Raw genomic sequence first — 17,926 nt, forward strand, 5'->3', positions numbered from 1 at the left:
CTTTTTCAGGAAGTATACAAGATTAAGACTATTTCATAATAATAAATAATACTAAGCCTTTGTCATTTTCACTCTCATTCAATCACAAGTACAGTGGGGTTTTCCAGAGGCTGTGTGACATATGATATCATCATAAATTAAATGTAGAAGCTGCTTTGTGAATCTAGACACCTTCTATAAAGCAAGGTATTAGAGGGATTAGCATTAAAGTAAAAAATGGTACTCTTTTCACTAAATTTTTTGTTTTGAAAAAATTATTTTTCATAAAAGTTATATTGATTTAAATCTCAAGAAAATGTGGTGAAAAAAGTTCTATTATTTATGTTAACATATAATGGGTTATCATTTTTAAATGAATGCTTTAAAATTGTTTTAATTTTCCATAAAGTAAATACCAATGGTTAAAACTCATATAAACAAAACTCTAAGAACCATGCCCTAACCCTGTGTTGCAGCATGAATCCCCTTGTTTCAGTCTGTCCTCATTCCACTCACTGATCTAAAAACAAAAGATATTTTACTGGCTTCTATGAAGTACACTTAATATTGTTACAGAAAAGATAACAGTCTTGCAAAAATGTGGGTTTTTTTAATTCACTTGAAAGCATACTATATGCAAGTGATTACATACTGATATTAAAAATTAAATAAAAATCTGAAACTGAAGATATTCTTGTAGTAATTCAATATAAGATAGCTAAACTATAGAATTGAATATACATTATTATATACTTTCCCATCCATAACATAAGTGTATTACAAATTTACAATTTCAAAAACATGAAAAGAAACAGCATAATTACCATTACAATTTCAAGAGCAGGAAGAATTCCCAATTTTGCCAATGTTTTGAAAAATGCATCCCTGTTTTGAGGTTGTAATGTCTGAGAAAATGCACAAAATTCCTTGAAAAAATTAACCTGTAATGTTAGAAATTTTAGTAAGACATTGATAAACATAAACTTGGGGCACACTATAGTAAATCATCTACCGTGGTGTGGTATTCACTTCTGAAGGATCTCATCTTTTCGGAGTATCCTGGCTCCTCAAAACTACATTAAAAACAAATTAAAAACTAGCACCCCATTAAAAGTAAACCTTGCATTACTGGGTGCTATTAAGCAAAAAGAGAAATCCACCACTAAAAGGTAAATGTAAGCTGGCTTTCTGAAAGATGCATCATAAGCTGCTTTTTTCCTTTTTTTTCCAGTGAATGGAGGTGTTTGACAACACATCTTTGTAAGTGAACCTCTGAAATATGTTATTACAACATTTTTCTTACTCCATTGGGACCTTATAGGTCAACAGAGATATTTGGCGATAAAAGGCAAATGAAAGCATGCATACTTTGTTTACGATGCTGGATTTGCCTATTGGTCTATTAGTATGCAAAAATAAAAGATACACTTTTAATGGGGTGCTAGTTTTTAATATGTTTTTAAATGTAGGTTTTAAGGTGCCAGGATACTCTGAAATGATGATATCTGGCGGGGCATAGTGGCTTACGCCTGTAATCCCAACACTTTGGGAGGCTGAGGCAGGCGGATCACTTGAGTCCAGGGATTTGAGACAAGCCTGACCAACAGGGTGAAACCCTGTCTCTACTAAAAATACAAAAATTAGCTGGGCATGGTGGCACACGCCTGTAATCACAGCTCCTCAGGAGGCTGAGGCATGAGAATCACTTGAACACAGGAGACAGAGGTTGCATTGAGTTGAAATCATGCCACTGCACTCCAGTCTGGGCAACAGAGCAAGACTCTTTCGAAAAGAAAAAATAAAAAAAGATGACATCTTTCAGAAGGCTAACACTGACCAATTAACTCTTTAAAGACATTCAGTGCAAAAATGCCAGGTAATAAATTTGTTTTGAATTATGAACACATATTTTCACAGAAACCATCCTATAAACTCAACTCTAGCTGGGTCCCCAGTAATCTCTCAAAAACCTAATACTGGTTTAAGGACTGAAATGTACATCAAAACTTCTCTAGTCTAAAACACCAATATTACAATTGAGAAAGCGAAGTAGGCTACTAATAAGTAACTACACCAAAGATGACTTAGAGGTTTTAAATCAGCCATCTTTCATTATTTTGTGAAATCCAAAATAAATAAATAAAAATCTGAAACCGAAGATATTCTTGTAGTAATTCAATATCAGATAGCTAAATTATAGAATTGAATATGCATTACTATAATATATACTTTCCCTTCTCATCTCATTATGTTTGAAAAAAATGTCAAACATCTGGCAAACGGCAATTACAATCACCATTCTCTTCCTCAAAATGGCTTATATCTCAAAGAAAATGCTTATCATAAAAAATAAAAAATTTCCAAAGAACCAAATTATTTATATCATTTATTCAGGAATCATTTTCCATATCTCCTGCTTAAAAAGAAAAGCATCGTGGCTGGGCGCAGTGGCTCACACCTGTAATCCCAGCACTTTAGGAGGCCGAGGTGGGGGGATCACCTCAGGTTGGGAGTTCGAGACCAGCCTGATCAACATGGAGAAATCCCATCTCTACTAAAAATACAAAATTAGCCGGGTGTGGTGGCGCATGCCTGTAATCCTAGCTACTCGGGAGGCTGAGGCAGGATAATCCCTTGAACCTGGGAGGCAGAGGTTGCGGTGAGCCGAGATCGCACCACTGCACTCCAGCCTGGGCAGCAAGAGCGAAACTCTGTCTCAAAAAAAAAAAAAAAAAAAGAAAAGCATCGCTATAATGTGAATGTCTGCAACCATAAAAATGTATGAATTTTGTAGTTCTGTTCTAACATAAGGCACTTATCTGATTTGGGATTTATAAGGCATACAATGGTGGGGGGGTGATACATCAGAACATCCTAAGAATTTTCTAAAATATAGAAATTCTAGAAACAAACAAATTTTAGAAACTGAATAATCATTTCATAGTTCAATTTAAATACATGCTTTTCATCTCTTACTAATCTAATTACAAAAAATTGTCTCAAGTTAGCAAATTCAAGATTAAAAGCTGTGCATGCCAAAAGAATAAGTGCTCTTTAAGAGTTTGAATTTCATAACTTACCAATTCACGCCGTTTATCATCATCTGTAGCCTCATCTGTTAATTGTGCAAAAACTTCAGACAAAAACTTCTCATCTTCCTGCATGAGAAAAATAATTACTATGAAATTAACAAAAGGATAACGTTATACTCATTTATATGATTTACACAAATTATAAAAAATAGCTGACAAGTAGCATTTTCATCATGAAACCTAATATTCTGGGGTGTATTTGTGTGTTACAATTTTCTAAAATTTGATTACACCATTCAATTCTTGTTATAAATACATCAATATCTAGTTTAACTAAAAACCTCAACTACAAATAACTCTTTGGAAAACAAAAATATTTGTTCCAGAGGTGTCACGTGAAAACTCACTTAACTTAGTTTCTCTAGCCCCCTTTCAGGGTCTACTTACTCTTAATTTAAACATAATTCAAACAAGTCTAAGGATCTTATTGTCAGTCCATAACAGATTAGAAAACCAAGAAGAATTATAAGACAAGGAACAAGGAAAACAGTAAAGGAGGCTGAATTCCGGCAGTAGATAAAGTTACAAAGCTATTTAAAATACAAGAACACATAAAATACATTAACCTACAACCAACTGGTGCAGAGTTTTACACGTTCTTGTGGTCCCCAAGCATATAACTAAATGACAAAACACTACAATAACTGCTTTTCATACTAATGACTCTGAGGTATTAAAAAGAAAGACAAATGCTAATTTCTCCAGGCATTGTTTAAAAGGACAAACAGAAAAATATAGTCAAGCAGCCGGGAGCAATGGCTCACGCCTGTAATCCCAGCACTTTGGAAGGCTGAGGCAGGCGGTTCACAAGGTCATGAGATCGAGACCACCCTGGCTAACGTGGTGAAACCCGTCTCTACTAAAAATACAAAAAAATTAGCCGGGCGTGGTGGTGGGCACCTGTAGTCCCAGCTACTCGGGAGGCTGAGGCAGGAGAATGGCGTGAACCCAGGAGGGGGAGCTTGCAGTGAGCCAAGATTGCGCCACTGCACTCCAGCCTGGGCGACAGAACGAGACTCCGTCTCAAAAAAAATAAATAAATATATATATATATATATATATATATATATATATCAAGCACGTATTTTTAAAAAATAAATTTGTGGGCCAGGTGCGGTGGCTCATGCCCGTAATCCCAGCACTTTGGGAGGCTGAGGCGGGGGGATCACCTGAGGTCGGAAGTTCGAGACCAGCCTGACCAACATGGAGAAACCCTGTCTCTACTAAAAATACAAAACTAGCCAGGCGTGGTGGCACATGCCTGTAATCCCAGCTACTACGGAGGCTGAGGCAGGAGAATCGCTTGAACCTGGGAGGCGGAGGTTGCAGTGAGCTGAGATTGCACCATTGCACTCCAGCCTGGGCAACAAGAGCGAAACTCTGTCTCAACAACAACAACAAAATAATAATAATAAATAAATTTGTGTGTCTAAAGTCTAGAAGCAGTACAGGTTAGACTTAACTGTAGTTATTGCTTGGTGATAGGTTGTGAGTGATTTTCTTTTTTGGTTATCTGTATTTTCTAATTGGTGATAGATTATGAGTGATTTTCTTTTTTGGTTATCTATAATTTCTAATTTTCTACAATAAGCACAGACTAAATTACAAAGGAAAAAATGGGCAAAAATATTAAAATTCACCTTAGAGAAGATTTCATCAAAATCTGCTAAAAAACTGATGGAAATTGTTGGTGGTTTTAAGCTTCAGTTATCTTCAAAATTCATTTTTATGAAATGTAATTTCCATTAAAGTAACATGTTCTAAAAGTTTGTAACAATAATATCTGTAGAGTTGATAGTAAAATAAAACCCTAACATTTAAAAGATATACCCCAACTACATGTCCTTTTTCTTACTGAGGATCATCCATTAAGTGGTATCAATCCCTTAAATCCTTTTTGAAATAAGGTGGAACATATATTTTTAAAAAATGAATAGAAACCACTAGGTACAATCAGAGAGTATAACATGCTCTTCCACTAAAAATCAATTGGTGCTACTCAAAGACAAAACACTGGGAGATAAATCATTTAACTAGTCTGACTCAGAATGGTGTTTCCTTTGGTATTTCATTGACTCCTTTTGGACCTTATGCACTGCAGCCTGAACATCCATCTTTTGAGGAAGTTTATATGCATATGTAATCTTTTTTTAGCCCTCAAGTTAGTTTTCCCTTTTTTTTTTTCTTGAGTCTCACTCTGTTGCCCAGGCTGGAGTGCAGTGGTACAAACATGGCTCACTGCAGCCTTGACCTCCTGTACTCAAGCAATCTTCCTCCCTCAGACTCCCATGTAACAGAGACCGCGGGCACGTGCCACCATACCTGGCTTTTTTTAAAAAATTTTTTGTAGAGATGGGGTGTTTCACTTTGTTGCCCAGGCTGGTATCGAACTCCTGGCCTCAAGCAATCCTCCCACCTCAGCCTCCCAAAGTGCTAGGACTACAGGCATGAGCCACCACGTCCAGCCTACTTTTTCCAAATACTTTTAGTCTTAATATTTTAGGTTAGGGTGAGTAAGTACATATTTACCTCCATTCACACCTTTTATAAATTTCTATTTTCCTGCATCTGTTGTAGATTACATCTTCATCCTTTACTACCTGAAAATTTAATTTTTTCAAAATATTTTCATAAGAAAAAAGTTCCAACTCCTTGATAAATGCAATTTCCCACTTGAATTCTTCTTATATGTTTCGGTACTTGTGAGCTGATAAGTAGAACTGCATAAAATATTACAGATAGAGGCAATCTCAATTATTACAGTCCATTAAGAGAATGTGTATTCCTAGTATTTTTTTCCTGATTTCCAGCATTACTCTGGCTATTATTCATTAAGCTATAAAAGCACTCTGTTCCAATATATTTATGAAGGAAGCAAATAATCAATAACTTAAAGCCTATCATATAGTTGAAATACTTACTCCAAAATCTCTGGTTCTCCAACTAATCAAACTAATCTCTTTAGTTTTTCTTTTCTATTTGGTTTTAACAGCTTTTGTTTTAAGAAAACCTATATATTTAAGTCAAAACTTGTGTGGCTGCTTTTCTGGATAACATAAAAAAAACACTGTGGGGAAAAAAAGAGGTTGCTTCTAAACAGTCTAAATCAAACTCTTCTCTTTGCAGTAATATAAATACAGGCCAAACAAAAGAAAAAACAGAACCCATTCATTTTTAGAAACATATAAACACAGAAATTTAGAATTAAATCAGATTTTGCAACATTACAGAGACTGTCAAGTCCAATTTTAAATTTCAAGAGACTGAGGTCCAAAAAGTGAACTTTTCTGAGGGTAGCTAGTGATAGATGGATTTAGAATCCAGGCCTCCCAAATAATTAATGAGGTTTTTGTCACTCCTACTAAGTAAACCACAGGACAGATTCCCAAGTATTTCAAACTTCAAACGTAAGTTTGAAGTTGATTCAAACGTATGAATCAAACCAAAGCAAAAGATACACACACAAGCTGGAATGAGCCAAATCTAGTAAGATAAAATTTAATATATTAAGTCCTGTACTTGAATCCAAAGAAAAATCCTAAAAACAAAATGAAAAGCCCTATTACTCTAAACAGTTTTTTAAAGAGTATTTGAAGATTTTACATATTTAATTTGTAACTAGGATGGGAAGTTAGAAATTTTTCTCTTTCAGTGCCAAAACCTTAGTATCTGCAAAATATGTTAAAAAGAGAACCAAACCGCTAATCCTACTGGGCTAATTTTATTTTATTTATTTATTTATTTTTTATTTTTTGGAGACAGAGTCTCACTCTGTCACCCAGGCTGGAGTGCAGTGGCGCGATCTCGGCTCACTGCAAGCTCTTTCTCCCGGGTTCACGCCATTCTCCTGCCTCAGCCTCTCCGAGTAGCTGGGACTACAGGCGCCCGCCACCATGTGCTGGGCTAATTTTAAACTTAACTCTTACCTGTGGAATAGTGGAAATATGTATATAATATAATATATGTAAATGTGTTAAAATGTCAACATTTGAGATTCCTGTCCTCCATCATTTCTAGTAAGGAGAGAAATTAAAACTTTGTTCTGAAAAGGATCTTATTCTTCAGCTGTTTGTGCAGAAATAATCTCATTTTATTTGCTTTCAAAAATTTAATTTCTGGCTGGGGGCAGTGGCTCACGCCTGTAATCCCAGCACTTTGGGAGTCTGAGGTGGGCGGATCACCTGAGGTTGGGAGTTTGAGACCAGCCTGGCCAACGTGGTGAAACTGTCTATACTAAAAATACAAAAATTAGCCAGGCATGGTGGCTGCTGCCTGTAATCCCAGCTCCCAGGAGGCTGAGGCTTGAGAATCACTTTAACCTGGGAGGCAGAGGCTGCAGTGAGCCAAGATGGCGCCACTGCACTCCAGCCTGGGTGACAGAGCGAGACTCTGTCTCAAAATAAATAAATAAATAAATAAATAAATAAATAAATAAATAACTTCTAAAATATTTCAAAAGAATGTTGCTCAATTCTGGGCACAGGGGATTTTGATCTGCAATTAGCTAGAAAATTTGGAGTCACTAAAGTCTTATGTCCCTATCATGCTTAAGATATTGTCAACATGTATTAGCATACGTACTAGGAGCCACTGACTATGCTAAGTACCTTCATATAATTTCTCAGTTAATTAACCTAATTTAGGCTAGGATTTATGATAAGGACCTTTGCACTACCTCACTTTGGCCCAGTTACATAAAATTCTTACATATTCACTTGCCTTCTACAACTCACACAGCAGCAAGTTAACGAGCATTTAAGAAACCACAGGTAAGTGTACTAGATACCCAGATAGGTATCTAGAAACACCTACTACCTAACCAAAAATTTCTACATGGAAATCTCAGAGTGAGACTTTAGGAAATAAGTGCTTAGAGGCCACTGTAGGGCCAGGTGTGGTAGTTCACATCTGTAATCCCAACACTTTGGAAGGCTGGGCACTAGGATTGCTTGAGGCCAGTTAAGAACAGTTTAGGCGACATAGCAAAACCCCACCTCTATAAAAAATAAAATAAAATAGAGACCACTGGCCACAATCTTATTTCTTTCCTTTTCACACATAGTTGAAAACACAATTCATACCCAAAGGAAAAAAAAGCATTATATTAAAAAGACACCTGCACTTGTATGTTGATCGCAGCACTAATCACGATAGCAAAGTCATGGAACCCACTTAAGTGTCTACCAACAGATGATCAGACAAAGAAAATGGGGTGTATATATACACTGTGGAATACAAATGAAATGTTAAAAAAGAATGAAATCATGTCTTTTGTAGCAACATGAATGGAGCTGGAGGCCATCATCCTAAGTGAACTCAGAGGCAGAAAATCATATATCGCATGTTCTCACTTACAAGTGGGTACACATGGACATTAAGATGGAGATAACAGACACTGGGAACTCCAAAAAGGGGTAGGATGGGAGGAGAGTGAAGGTTTAAAAATTATCTACTGGGCACTGTGTTCAATATCTGGGTGATGGCTACACTAGAAGCCCAATCTCCATCATTACTCATGCAATACCCACGTAACAAATAAGCCTATGTACCCTCTGAATCTAAAATTAAAAAAAAAAAAAAATTCAACACCATTGCTGGCACATAAGACATAATTAAGTAGTAAACCTTATGTAAATAACAGATAGTTCACAGAATCTGGCTATTTCATGAAATGCATCTCATGAAGCAGAAATGAGTAAATCTTTTAGAAAAAGAAAAAGCTGCACTTGATTTACGTAATTATAGCCTTCACAAATAAACCTATTATAAAATACATAAAATGACAAAGTTTTACAAATATTTATAGTTTACATAATTTATTTTCTGAATATAAAAAGGTATTTATGATTTACTATTATGAATTTGGAAACCCTTCTGAAGACAAAAACAGTCATTTGAAAGCTACATATGAGCTTCTGTTACTGGGTCCCCTTTTAATCAACTACAGACTGTGACTCTATTTCCAATCTCCTAAGATTATTAAATGTTCTTCTGTCAACAAGTGAAATAGCACCCTGAATTGTATACTACAGTTTAAAAATAAACAGGTCCTATATATTATAAAAAGAACCTGATGTGTACATCTAACCTCCCCCACACTCATTATTGGGGAATAACAAAAAATTGGTAGGTGAATAAATGACCTGAAAGAAAAGTAAATCCTATGCAAAAAAATAAAGTAACAATAATAGGTGACTATTGGTGGGAAATGTCGCAAAATGAAGTCGATTAGCTAGGCACTAAGTCAGAGATAGAATCTCAATTATTTGTATCAGGACCCTTTTAAACTTTTTATTTATTTTTTTTTTTTCAGACAGTCTCGCTCTGTCACCCTGGCTGGAGTACAGTGGTGCAATCTCAGCTCACTGCAACCTCCGCCTCTCGGGTTCAAGCAATTCTCCCACTTCAGCTTCCTGAGTCGCTAGGATTACAGGCACGTGCCACCGTGCCTGGCTAATTTTTGTATTTTTAGTAGAGATGGAGTTTTGCCATGTTGGTCAGGCTGGTCTCAAACTCCTGACCACAAGTGATCCTCCTGGCCTTGGCCTCCCAAAGCGCTGGGATTACAGGCGTGAGCCACCACACCCGGCCTAAATTCTTAAGAATTACGCAGAGGCCAGGTACAGTGGCTCACATCTATAATATCAGCACTTTCGGAGGGTGAGGAGGATCACTTGAGGCCAGGGGTTTGAGACCAGCCTGGGCAACACAGTGAGATCCTGTCTGTATATAAAAAATAAAATAAATTTTTAAAAATTATGGAGGACCCTGAAGAGCTTTTATTATGCAGGTTATGTTCATCAATATTTACTATAATTATAATTAAAACCAAGACTCGTGAAAATATTTATGAATTCATTTTAAGTCATTTTATGTTTATGTACATATTTTTTAAGAGAAACAGCTATATGATCCAAAATTTTAAACTTTTAGAAAAAAGAGTAGCCCCTTTTACATTTTTGCAAATCTCAACACCTGGCTTAACAAACGACAACTAGATACTCATTTATCTTTCTGGGCATTCAGTTTGTTGCAATATGTTCTTTAGGCAAAAGTACATGAAAAAAAAAAACACAGCCTCACACTAACATCAAACTAGAAAAAGGAAAACCTCATAAATGCCTGTAAGAGGGTCTCAGGGACTTCCAGAGGTCCACAAACCACACTCGGAGATCCACAACACTAAGTATATAGCAGCTGCTCAATAAACTTAGTGATTGATATGGAAATAACAAAAGCAGTTATGCAGAAAGCTGAGTATAGTCTACTGTTACAAGTAAGACAAGTACTTAAAAAGCATGCTTACTATACTGTTAGGGTGTAAAGGATTAACATGATAAATATAGTATAAAACTCCTATTTTGCAACTCAAGGAGACAGAATCAAATCACCTTCATATAGCAAATAGCCACATACTCGTATACATCCCAATAATAACAGTATCTCTCAAAGTGGAAGAAAAGATACTTTTAACCCTTTCCCCATTTAGAAAAAAAAGTACAGCTTGCTGCCAGGACTCATTTAATTTTACATAAACACGCTCTTTGAGGCCGAAGTAAATCTGATTTTCGAGGTGAAAATAAAATATAAAAACTGTTCTTGGAGTTATTTCTAAACAGAACATCAGAATTGTTTGAATCATCAGATTCGTCTTTTTCAAAAAAAAAAATCAGATTCAACAAATGAATCTTCGGGCAACAACTGTTCGAGAATGACAGTATCATGTGCAGGAATGCTATGTTTTCTAGGATTTGACATTTTCAGTGATTAAGAATTACTATATTTTGTAAATGAAAATACCACTATTAAAACCAGAATGCTATAAACAGAATGATGTCTTTTGTTTCCACAGTCAATATGCCACAGCAATGCAAAAATAATAATAAAAGCTAGGTATTTTGTGGCAAAGTTATCTCAAGGTAAACACTGCAGCCAAGCACTACTGGCTAGTATTCGCAGGACAGACAGGAAAAGGGTTAAATATAGCTGCATCGGCCAGGTGTGATGGCTCACGCCTGTAATCCGAACACTTTGGGAGGCCAGGGCAGGCGGATCACCTGAGGTCAGGAGTTTGAGACCGGCCTGGCCAACATGGTGAAATCTGTTTCTACTAAAAATACAAAAAATTAGTCGAGTGTGGCAGCGCGTGCCTGTAATCCCAGCTACTGGGAAGGCTGAGGCAGGAGAATCGCTTGAACCTGGAAGGTGGAGGTTGCAATGAGCCGAAATCACACCATTGCACTCCAGCTTGGGCAACAAGAGTGAAACTCCGTCTCAAATAATAATAATAAAAAATAGCTGCATCATCGATACATATAATAGGCAAATTCATAAAGAGTAGAATAGTGGTTACTATTTTAACCACTATTAAAAGTGGTTAGGAAGGAATATGGGGAGTTACTGTTCAATGGGTTCAGAGTTTCTGTTTGGGATGATGAAAAAGTTCTGGAAATGGATAGTGGTAACTGCTGCATAACACTGCGAATATACTTAATGCCAATGAATTGTACACTTAAAAATTGTTAAAACTGGCCGGGCACAGTGACTCATGCTTGTAATCCCAGCACTTTGGGAGGCCGAGGCAGGTGGATCACCTCAGGTTGGGAGTTCGAGACTGGCCTGACCAACATGGAGAACCCCCCTCTACTAAAAATACAAAAAATTGGGCTGGGCGCGGTGGCTCACGCCTGTAATCCCAGCACTTTGGGAGGCTGAGGCAGGTGGATCACAAGGTCAGGAGATCGAGACCATCCTGGCTAAAACGGTGAAACCTCGTCTCTACTAAAAACACAAAAAATTAGCTGGGCGTGATGGCAGGCGCCTATAGTCCCAGTTACTCGGGAGGCTGAGGCAGGAGAATGGCGTGAACCCGGGAGGTGGAGCTTGCAGTGAGCTGAGATCGCGCCACTGCACTCCAGCCTGGGCGACAGAGCAAGACTCCGCCTCAAAACAAACAAACAAACAAACAAACAAAATTAGCCGGGCGTGGAGGCACATGCCTGTAATCCCAGCTACTCAGGAGGGTGAGACAGGAGAATCACTTGAACCCAGGAGGCAGAGGTTGCGGTGAGCCGAGATCATGCCATTGCACTCCAGCTTGGGCAACAAGAGCGAAACTCCATCTCAAAAAATAAATAAATAATTTTTTTTTATGTTAAATGGTGAATTTTATGTTATGTATATTCTACCTCAATTTTAGAAACACAAATACTAAATTGTATAAAAAGCTAAAACACAGGCTACTTAAAAATATAAAAGGCTGGGCCAGGTGCGGTGGCTCAAGCCTATAATTCCAACACTTTGGGAGGCTGAGGCGAGCGGACTGCCCGAGCTCAGGAGTTCAACACCAGCCTGGGCAACACAGTGAAACCCCTTCTCTACTAAAAATACAAAAAATCAGCTGGGCATGGCAATGCACACCTGTAGTCCCAGCTAATTGGGAGGTTGAAGCAGAAGAATTGCTTGAATCTGGGAGGTGTAGGTTGCAGTGAGCTGAGATCGCGCCACTGCATTCCAGCCTGGGCGACAGAACGAGACTCCGACTCAAAAAAACAAACAAATAAAAGGTTGCACTAAAACCACAAGATATAAAGTCCCAATTACTTTTGTTTACTTTAAATGTACTTAATAGTACATTTTGAAAATAAATATTTCAAAAAATAGAGGGTACAAACACCAGCTTGAACTATTAAGGGAACTAAATATCTGAAAAATGGAATTGTGAAGAATATCTTTTTACTTACCTGCAACATGCTGACTATCTCAACTTTGTTGAAGAAAATAAAAGACGTAAGAGTAGAAAGAAAATTCTCTTCAAAAACAGATGGTGTGGGCAAAATGATGTCCTGAATGTACTGTACCCTGTAAGTCTGATGTATTTTTTGCCTTAGTTCAGAGTCTGTTATTGGTATAACTTCCTTGAACTTTGCAGTTTTGGTCAAGAATTCTCTATGTCTTTTTGGCTGAGCCAAAGCAGGGTCATATTCAAGGCATCCTACGACATCCATGATACACTCATCAGAAAACATTACCTCAAAAAGAGTTGCCTTATTTAGGAATAAGATTCCTCTAATAATTTCATACAAATGGTGTAAGCCTTCAGTGTTTTCTAGGTTCTCGCAAGCTTGGAACAGCTGCAATAGTTTTTTAATATAGCCTTCATTTTCCAAGGCGAGAGCCAGCTTCTCCCTACGGATAGGTGAGGAAAGCACTGAGGTAACTAAGTCAGCAATCTCTTCAAGTTTATTGAGTTCACACGTGGGCAGGTCAATCAGATGACTAGTTTCAGGCATTTCTTCAAATCGTTCTTCTTCAGATTCATCAATGAGGTCCTGTGTGACTTCCACTGATGGGTCTTTACCTTGAACCTAAAAATATCCAAGTATACAGCTAATTACCTTAAAATATAAAATAATTCAAAATTTTAGAAATCAAATCATTTGGAAATGCGTGGCTAGTCACTACTAATTAAAAGTGAAGTCTAGGCCAGGCACGGTGGCTCACGCCTGTAATCCCTGCACTTTAGGTAGCTGAGCAGGTGGGTCACTTGAGGTCAGGAGTTCAAAACCAGCCTGGGCAACATGGTGAAACCCCGTCTCTACTAAAAATACAAAAATCAGCCAGGTGTGGTGGTGTACGCCTGTAATCTCAGCTACTCAGGTGGCTGAGGCAGGAGAATCGCTTGAACCTGGAAGGTGGAGGTTGCAGTGAGCTGAGATCGTACCACTGCACTCCAGCCTGGGAGACAAAGCAAGACTCTGTCTCAAAAAATAAAATAAAAAATTAAAATAAAATAAATAAAATAAAATGAATTATCTTCCAGCTTGGTCCCTGAATGACTCTCACGAGTAGGGCCCCTTCCCCTATTGGTCAAACAGCATTAAGGAGAAATCAACTTTTGTTGTGACAAGCCATTGAAATTTTAGGATTGTATTACTACAACACAATCTGATCATAACATCTCAAAGACAGCCAATGAACTCTGCTGTATGGATTCACAATAAATCCACACTATCAATAGGGTTTTTCAATAAAAATTCTCTAGTCTATAATCCTATCGTCATCCCTTACAGCTGCTGCTTTCAATATTTTTTTCACTTTCCAACTTCTCAAACATTACCTTCACCTTTAAGTCTCAGAAGAGGCTTGCTTTGAATAAAAAGCCCATCAGTACTCAACTTTCTCTAACATTTCTCCATCTCACAACTTACCTTCGCACAATTCCTTCATTCATTTCAAAGGAAATGTCCATACCATTTCCTAAGGTTAACATTTCCATATGTACTTCTAAACTTACGCTTTCTCAAAGCTAAACGTATAAAAATTATCTTTGCTCTTGTTTTTATAACTTATTTCTCTCCAATGCTTCCTTCTATTTCATCATTCTCCATTCCCCTTAAGACACTCTGAACTATCTGAACCATCAAACTTTTTCAGGGAAGCTTTTTTGTTCTATTTTCTCATTATAAGGGGTGGTGGCTCACGCCTGTAATCCCAGCACTTTGGGAGGCCAAGGTGGGTGGATCACCTGAGGTCGGGAGTTCAAGACCAGCCTGACCAACATGGAGAAACCCCATCTCTACTAAAAGCACAAAATTAGCTGGGCATGCTGGCGCATGCCTGTAATCCCAGCTACTCGAGAGGCTGAGGCAGCAGAACTGCTTCAACCCGGGAGGCGGAGGCTGCAGTGAGCCGAGATCACACCACTGCACTCCAGCCCAGGCAACAAGAGCGAAACTCTGTCTCAAAAAAAAAAAAAAAAAAAAAAAAAAAAAGGTGGGGGGGGGTGCAGTTAAGAAATAAGTAATATGACGCTTATTGAAATTGAAATTGTTCTTTCAAAGATCGGCAATGACTTCCCAGAACTGAAAAAGTAAAACATGAGATATGATTTTGTGAAATATCATGCAGTAGTTAGGAGCAAAAAACTAAACATATATTCAGCAACATGCACAGATTTTAAGTACTGAGTTGTACAGTAAAGAGTTAACTTTGCTGGACCATCGAGTGGCTATATCTAATATCCCTTCCAAAGGTGGAAAAGTCTGAATAAAAATCAATGACAAAGAAAAAAAAAAATTAAAAAAAAAAGGACAAATGGAAAGGAGAAACAGTAAAAGAAGGAAAAAACATGAAAAAATGAGTATTGTAACAAGGAAAATTCAGTATTAACATTGGTGCCTAAGCTGGGCGCTGTGGCTCATGCCTGTAATCCCAGCACTTTGGGAGGCTGAGGCAGGCAGATCACGAGCTCAGGAGTTCGAGACCAGCCTGCGCAACATGGTGAAACCTCGTCTCTACAAAAAATACAAAAATTAGCCAGGCATGGTGGCACGCGCCTGTAGTCCCAGCTATTAGGGAGGCTGAAGTGAGAGAATCCCTTCAGCCTGGGAGGCAGAGGTTGCAGTGAGCTTAGATCATACCACTGCATTCTAGCCTGGGGAGAGCCAGACCATGTCTCAAAAAAAAAAAAAAAAGCAGTGATGCCTCAAGAAAGGCTGAAGGCAAGAGATGACATTGTCTCTTGGCTCAGTTATAACAGATGCCTGGAAGGGTGAAGCAATAGGTTTGCCAAGACCACCCCTCCTCTTAAAACCTGACAAGGTCAAATGAGAGCCTGTAAGCTTCGAAGAGTGACACTGCTCCGGGAGACGTTTTGTCATACAATATGATGATGAACCAGACCAACTGTTTTTTTCTTTTTTTTTTTTTTTTTTGAGACAGAGTCTCACTCTGTAGCCCAGGCTGGAGTGCAATGGCGTGATCTCGGCTCACTGCAAGCTCCGCCTCCTGGGTTCATGCCATTCTCCTGCCTCAGCCTCCCAAGTAGCTGGGACTACAGGTGCCCACCATCATGCCCGGCTAATGTTTTGTATTTTTAGGAGAGATGGGGTTTCACCATGTTAGCCAGGATGGTCTTGATCTCCTGACCTCGTGATCCTCCTGCCTCAGCCTCCCAAAGTGCTGGGATTACAGGTGTGAGCCACTGCGCCTGGTCCCAGACCAACTGTTAATGACTATGTGGGATTCCAGTAATGTGCTAGAATCTACCAATTCTTACTTTTCAGGTTACATCTACTACCATACTGTGATATAGAGTAATACTAGTATTGTTGATCCAACTACCTTATCTATATAAATATTATAATACTGATAATGATGATCAAATGTATTGGGAGACTGAGTTAAAGCTTCCTGAGGATGTAATGCTGATAGAAAAATCACTGGCCCATACTGCAGTTATTTGAATAATTAAACTAAACTAAGAAAAATGAAAGTCACTGGCTCTACAGAATCATGGTCTGGAACCTAAGAAGAAAAAAAATCACTAGACTGACAAAAAGCTGGATTTTGCTGACTATCAGTTTCTATGGTATACAGTTTTGTACAAGTTTATCATAAGGTACAATCTGCAGATCAAGGAGAGAAATAAGAAATCAAAGCAGTACAAAAATACAAAAGGTATGACATGGTTTTATAGGAAAAGTTAGTTGTTTCTTTAACCCTATCTCTACTCCACACTTGCCCCAAATGCTAATATATTCATAGTGATATTATTTCTCTATCTGTGATATAAATCCTATGCTAAATGTAGATGCTCACACAAATACGATCATTTTGGTGTAAGAGAGTCTTGTTCAAGGAGTGGCCTGTGCAGTAAAGGACTGACCTTGCCAAAGGAAAAGTTTGGCCCTTATCTAGCTCCAGAGAGGTAAACTCTAAGCACTCAGAATATCCTGCTTCATAATAGTGTTGTTTACCTGGGGGCCTTCACCTATGCCAGACATACTATGCTAACAATGTGGTATGTGGTGGGGGCCTTGGACCACAAGATATTCTTGACCTTTGGAGGTGCTGGAATAAGGTCAGCCACACAGGTGGTCATCCATGCTTACGTAAACTCTAATCCCCAATGAAAACCCTGGACACGAAGGTTTGGGTAAACTTACCTAGTTGCTGCCATATATCACTGCTGGGAGAAGTAAGTGCTGTCTGCATGATTCCACCAGGAGAGAGAATTGGAAGCTCAAGCCTGAAACTCTCCTAGACCCTGCCCTATGCACCTTTTCCCACTGGTTATTTGAATCTGTATCATTTTGCTACAATAAACTGTAACTGTGAGTATAACAGCTTTGCTGAATTCTGTGAGTCTTTCCAGTGAATTATGGAAATTGAGAGTGCTCTTGGAGACCTCCTGAACTACCTAAGTGAAAACAGTAATAAACAAATTTCCACAAAAATTTCTAGGACGAATACTTTTTTTTTTTTTTTTTTTTTTTGAGAGAGAGTCTTACTCTGTCGACCAGGCTAGAGTGCAATGGCATTATCTTGGCTCACTGAAACCTCCCCTCAGAGGTTCCAGCTATTCTCCTGCCTCAGTCACCCTAGTGGCTGGGACTACAGGCATGCGCTACCATGCCCAGCTAATTTTTGTACTTTGAGTAGAGATGAGGTTTCACCGTGTTAGCCAGGCTGGTCTCGAACTCCTGATGTCAGGTGATCCGCCTGCCTCGGCCTCCCAAAGCGCTAGGATTACAGGCATGAGTAACTGCGTCCGGATGGACAAATACATTTATATCCAAGAACATGTATTAAAAAGTAGGTGTTGACATATAGGGGTGGGGTAGTAGGATGGGACAAGGTATAATCTAATATAGTAATCACTGGAATAAATTATCTACCATATAAATTTATGTTCTAGCAGATATATAAATCAATATCCTAGTTCTAAATAAGAGATGTTTGTCTTCTGCATTATAGTTACATTTTCTGTAAATCTAAAACTGTTCTAAAATAAAAGGTTTCTTTTAAAAAAATTCTAGTTACTTAAGAGTTACCACATATTCAGGCCGGGC

General features: G+C 38.1%; 1 protein-coding gene across 12 annotated transcripts in view; it reads right to left on the reverse strand.

Moving 5' to 3' along the window:
* Window positions 1–17,926, reverse strand: part of PPP4R3B (protein phosphatase 4 regulatory subunit 3B) — a 73,485-nt gene that overhangs the window by 41,222 nt on the left and 14,337 nt on the right. For all 12 annotated transcript variants that reach the window (XM_030828586.1, XM_030828580.1, XM_030828587.1 and 9 more), the window contains 3 exons: window positions 12,815–13,438; window positions 3,060–3,137; window positions 804–920 (listed from right to left, as the gene is read on the reverse strand). In XM_030828586.1, coding sequence (XP_030684446.1) covers window positions 804–920; window positions 3,060–3,137; window positions 12,815–13,438 — 819 coding nt within the window. The remainder of the gene's footprint in view (window positions 1–803; window positions 921–3,059; window positions 3,138–12,814; window positions 13,439–17,926) is intronic.

This window comes from Nomascus leucogenys, chromosome 14 (assembly GCF_006542625.1).
Source record: "Nomascus leucogenys isolate Asia chromosome 14, Asia_NLE_v1, whole genome shotgun sequence".
Taxonomy (NCBI): Eukaryota; Metazoa; Chordata; class Mammalia; order Primates; family Hylobatidae; genus Nomascus; species Nomascus leucogenys.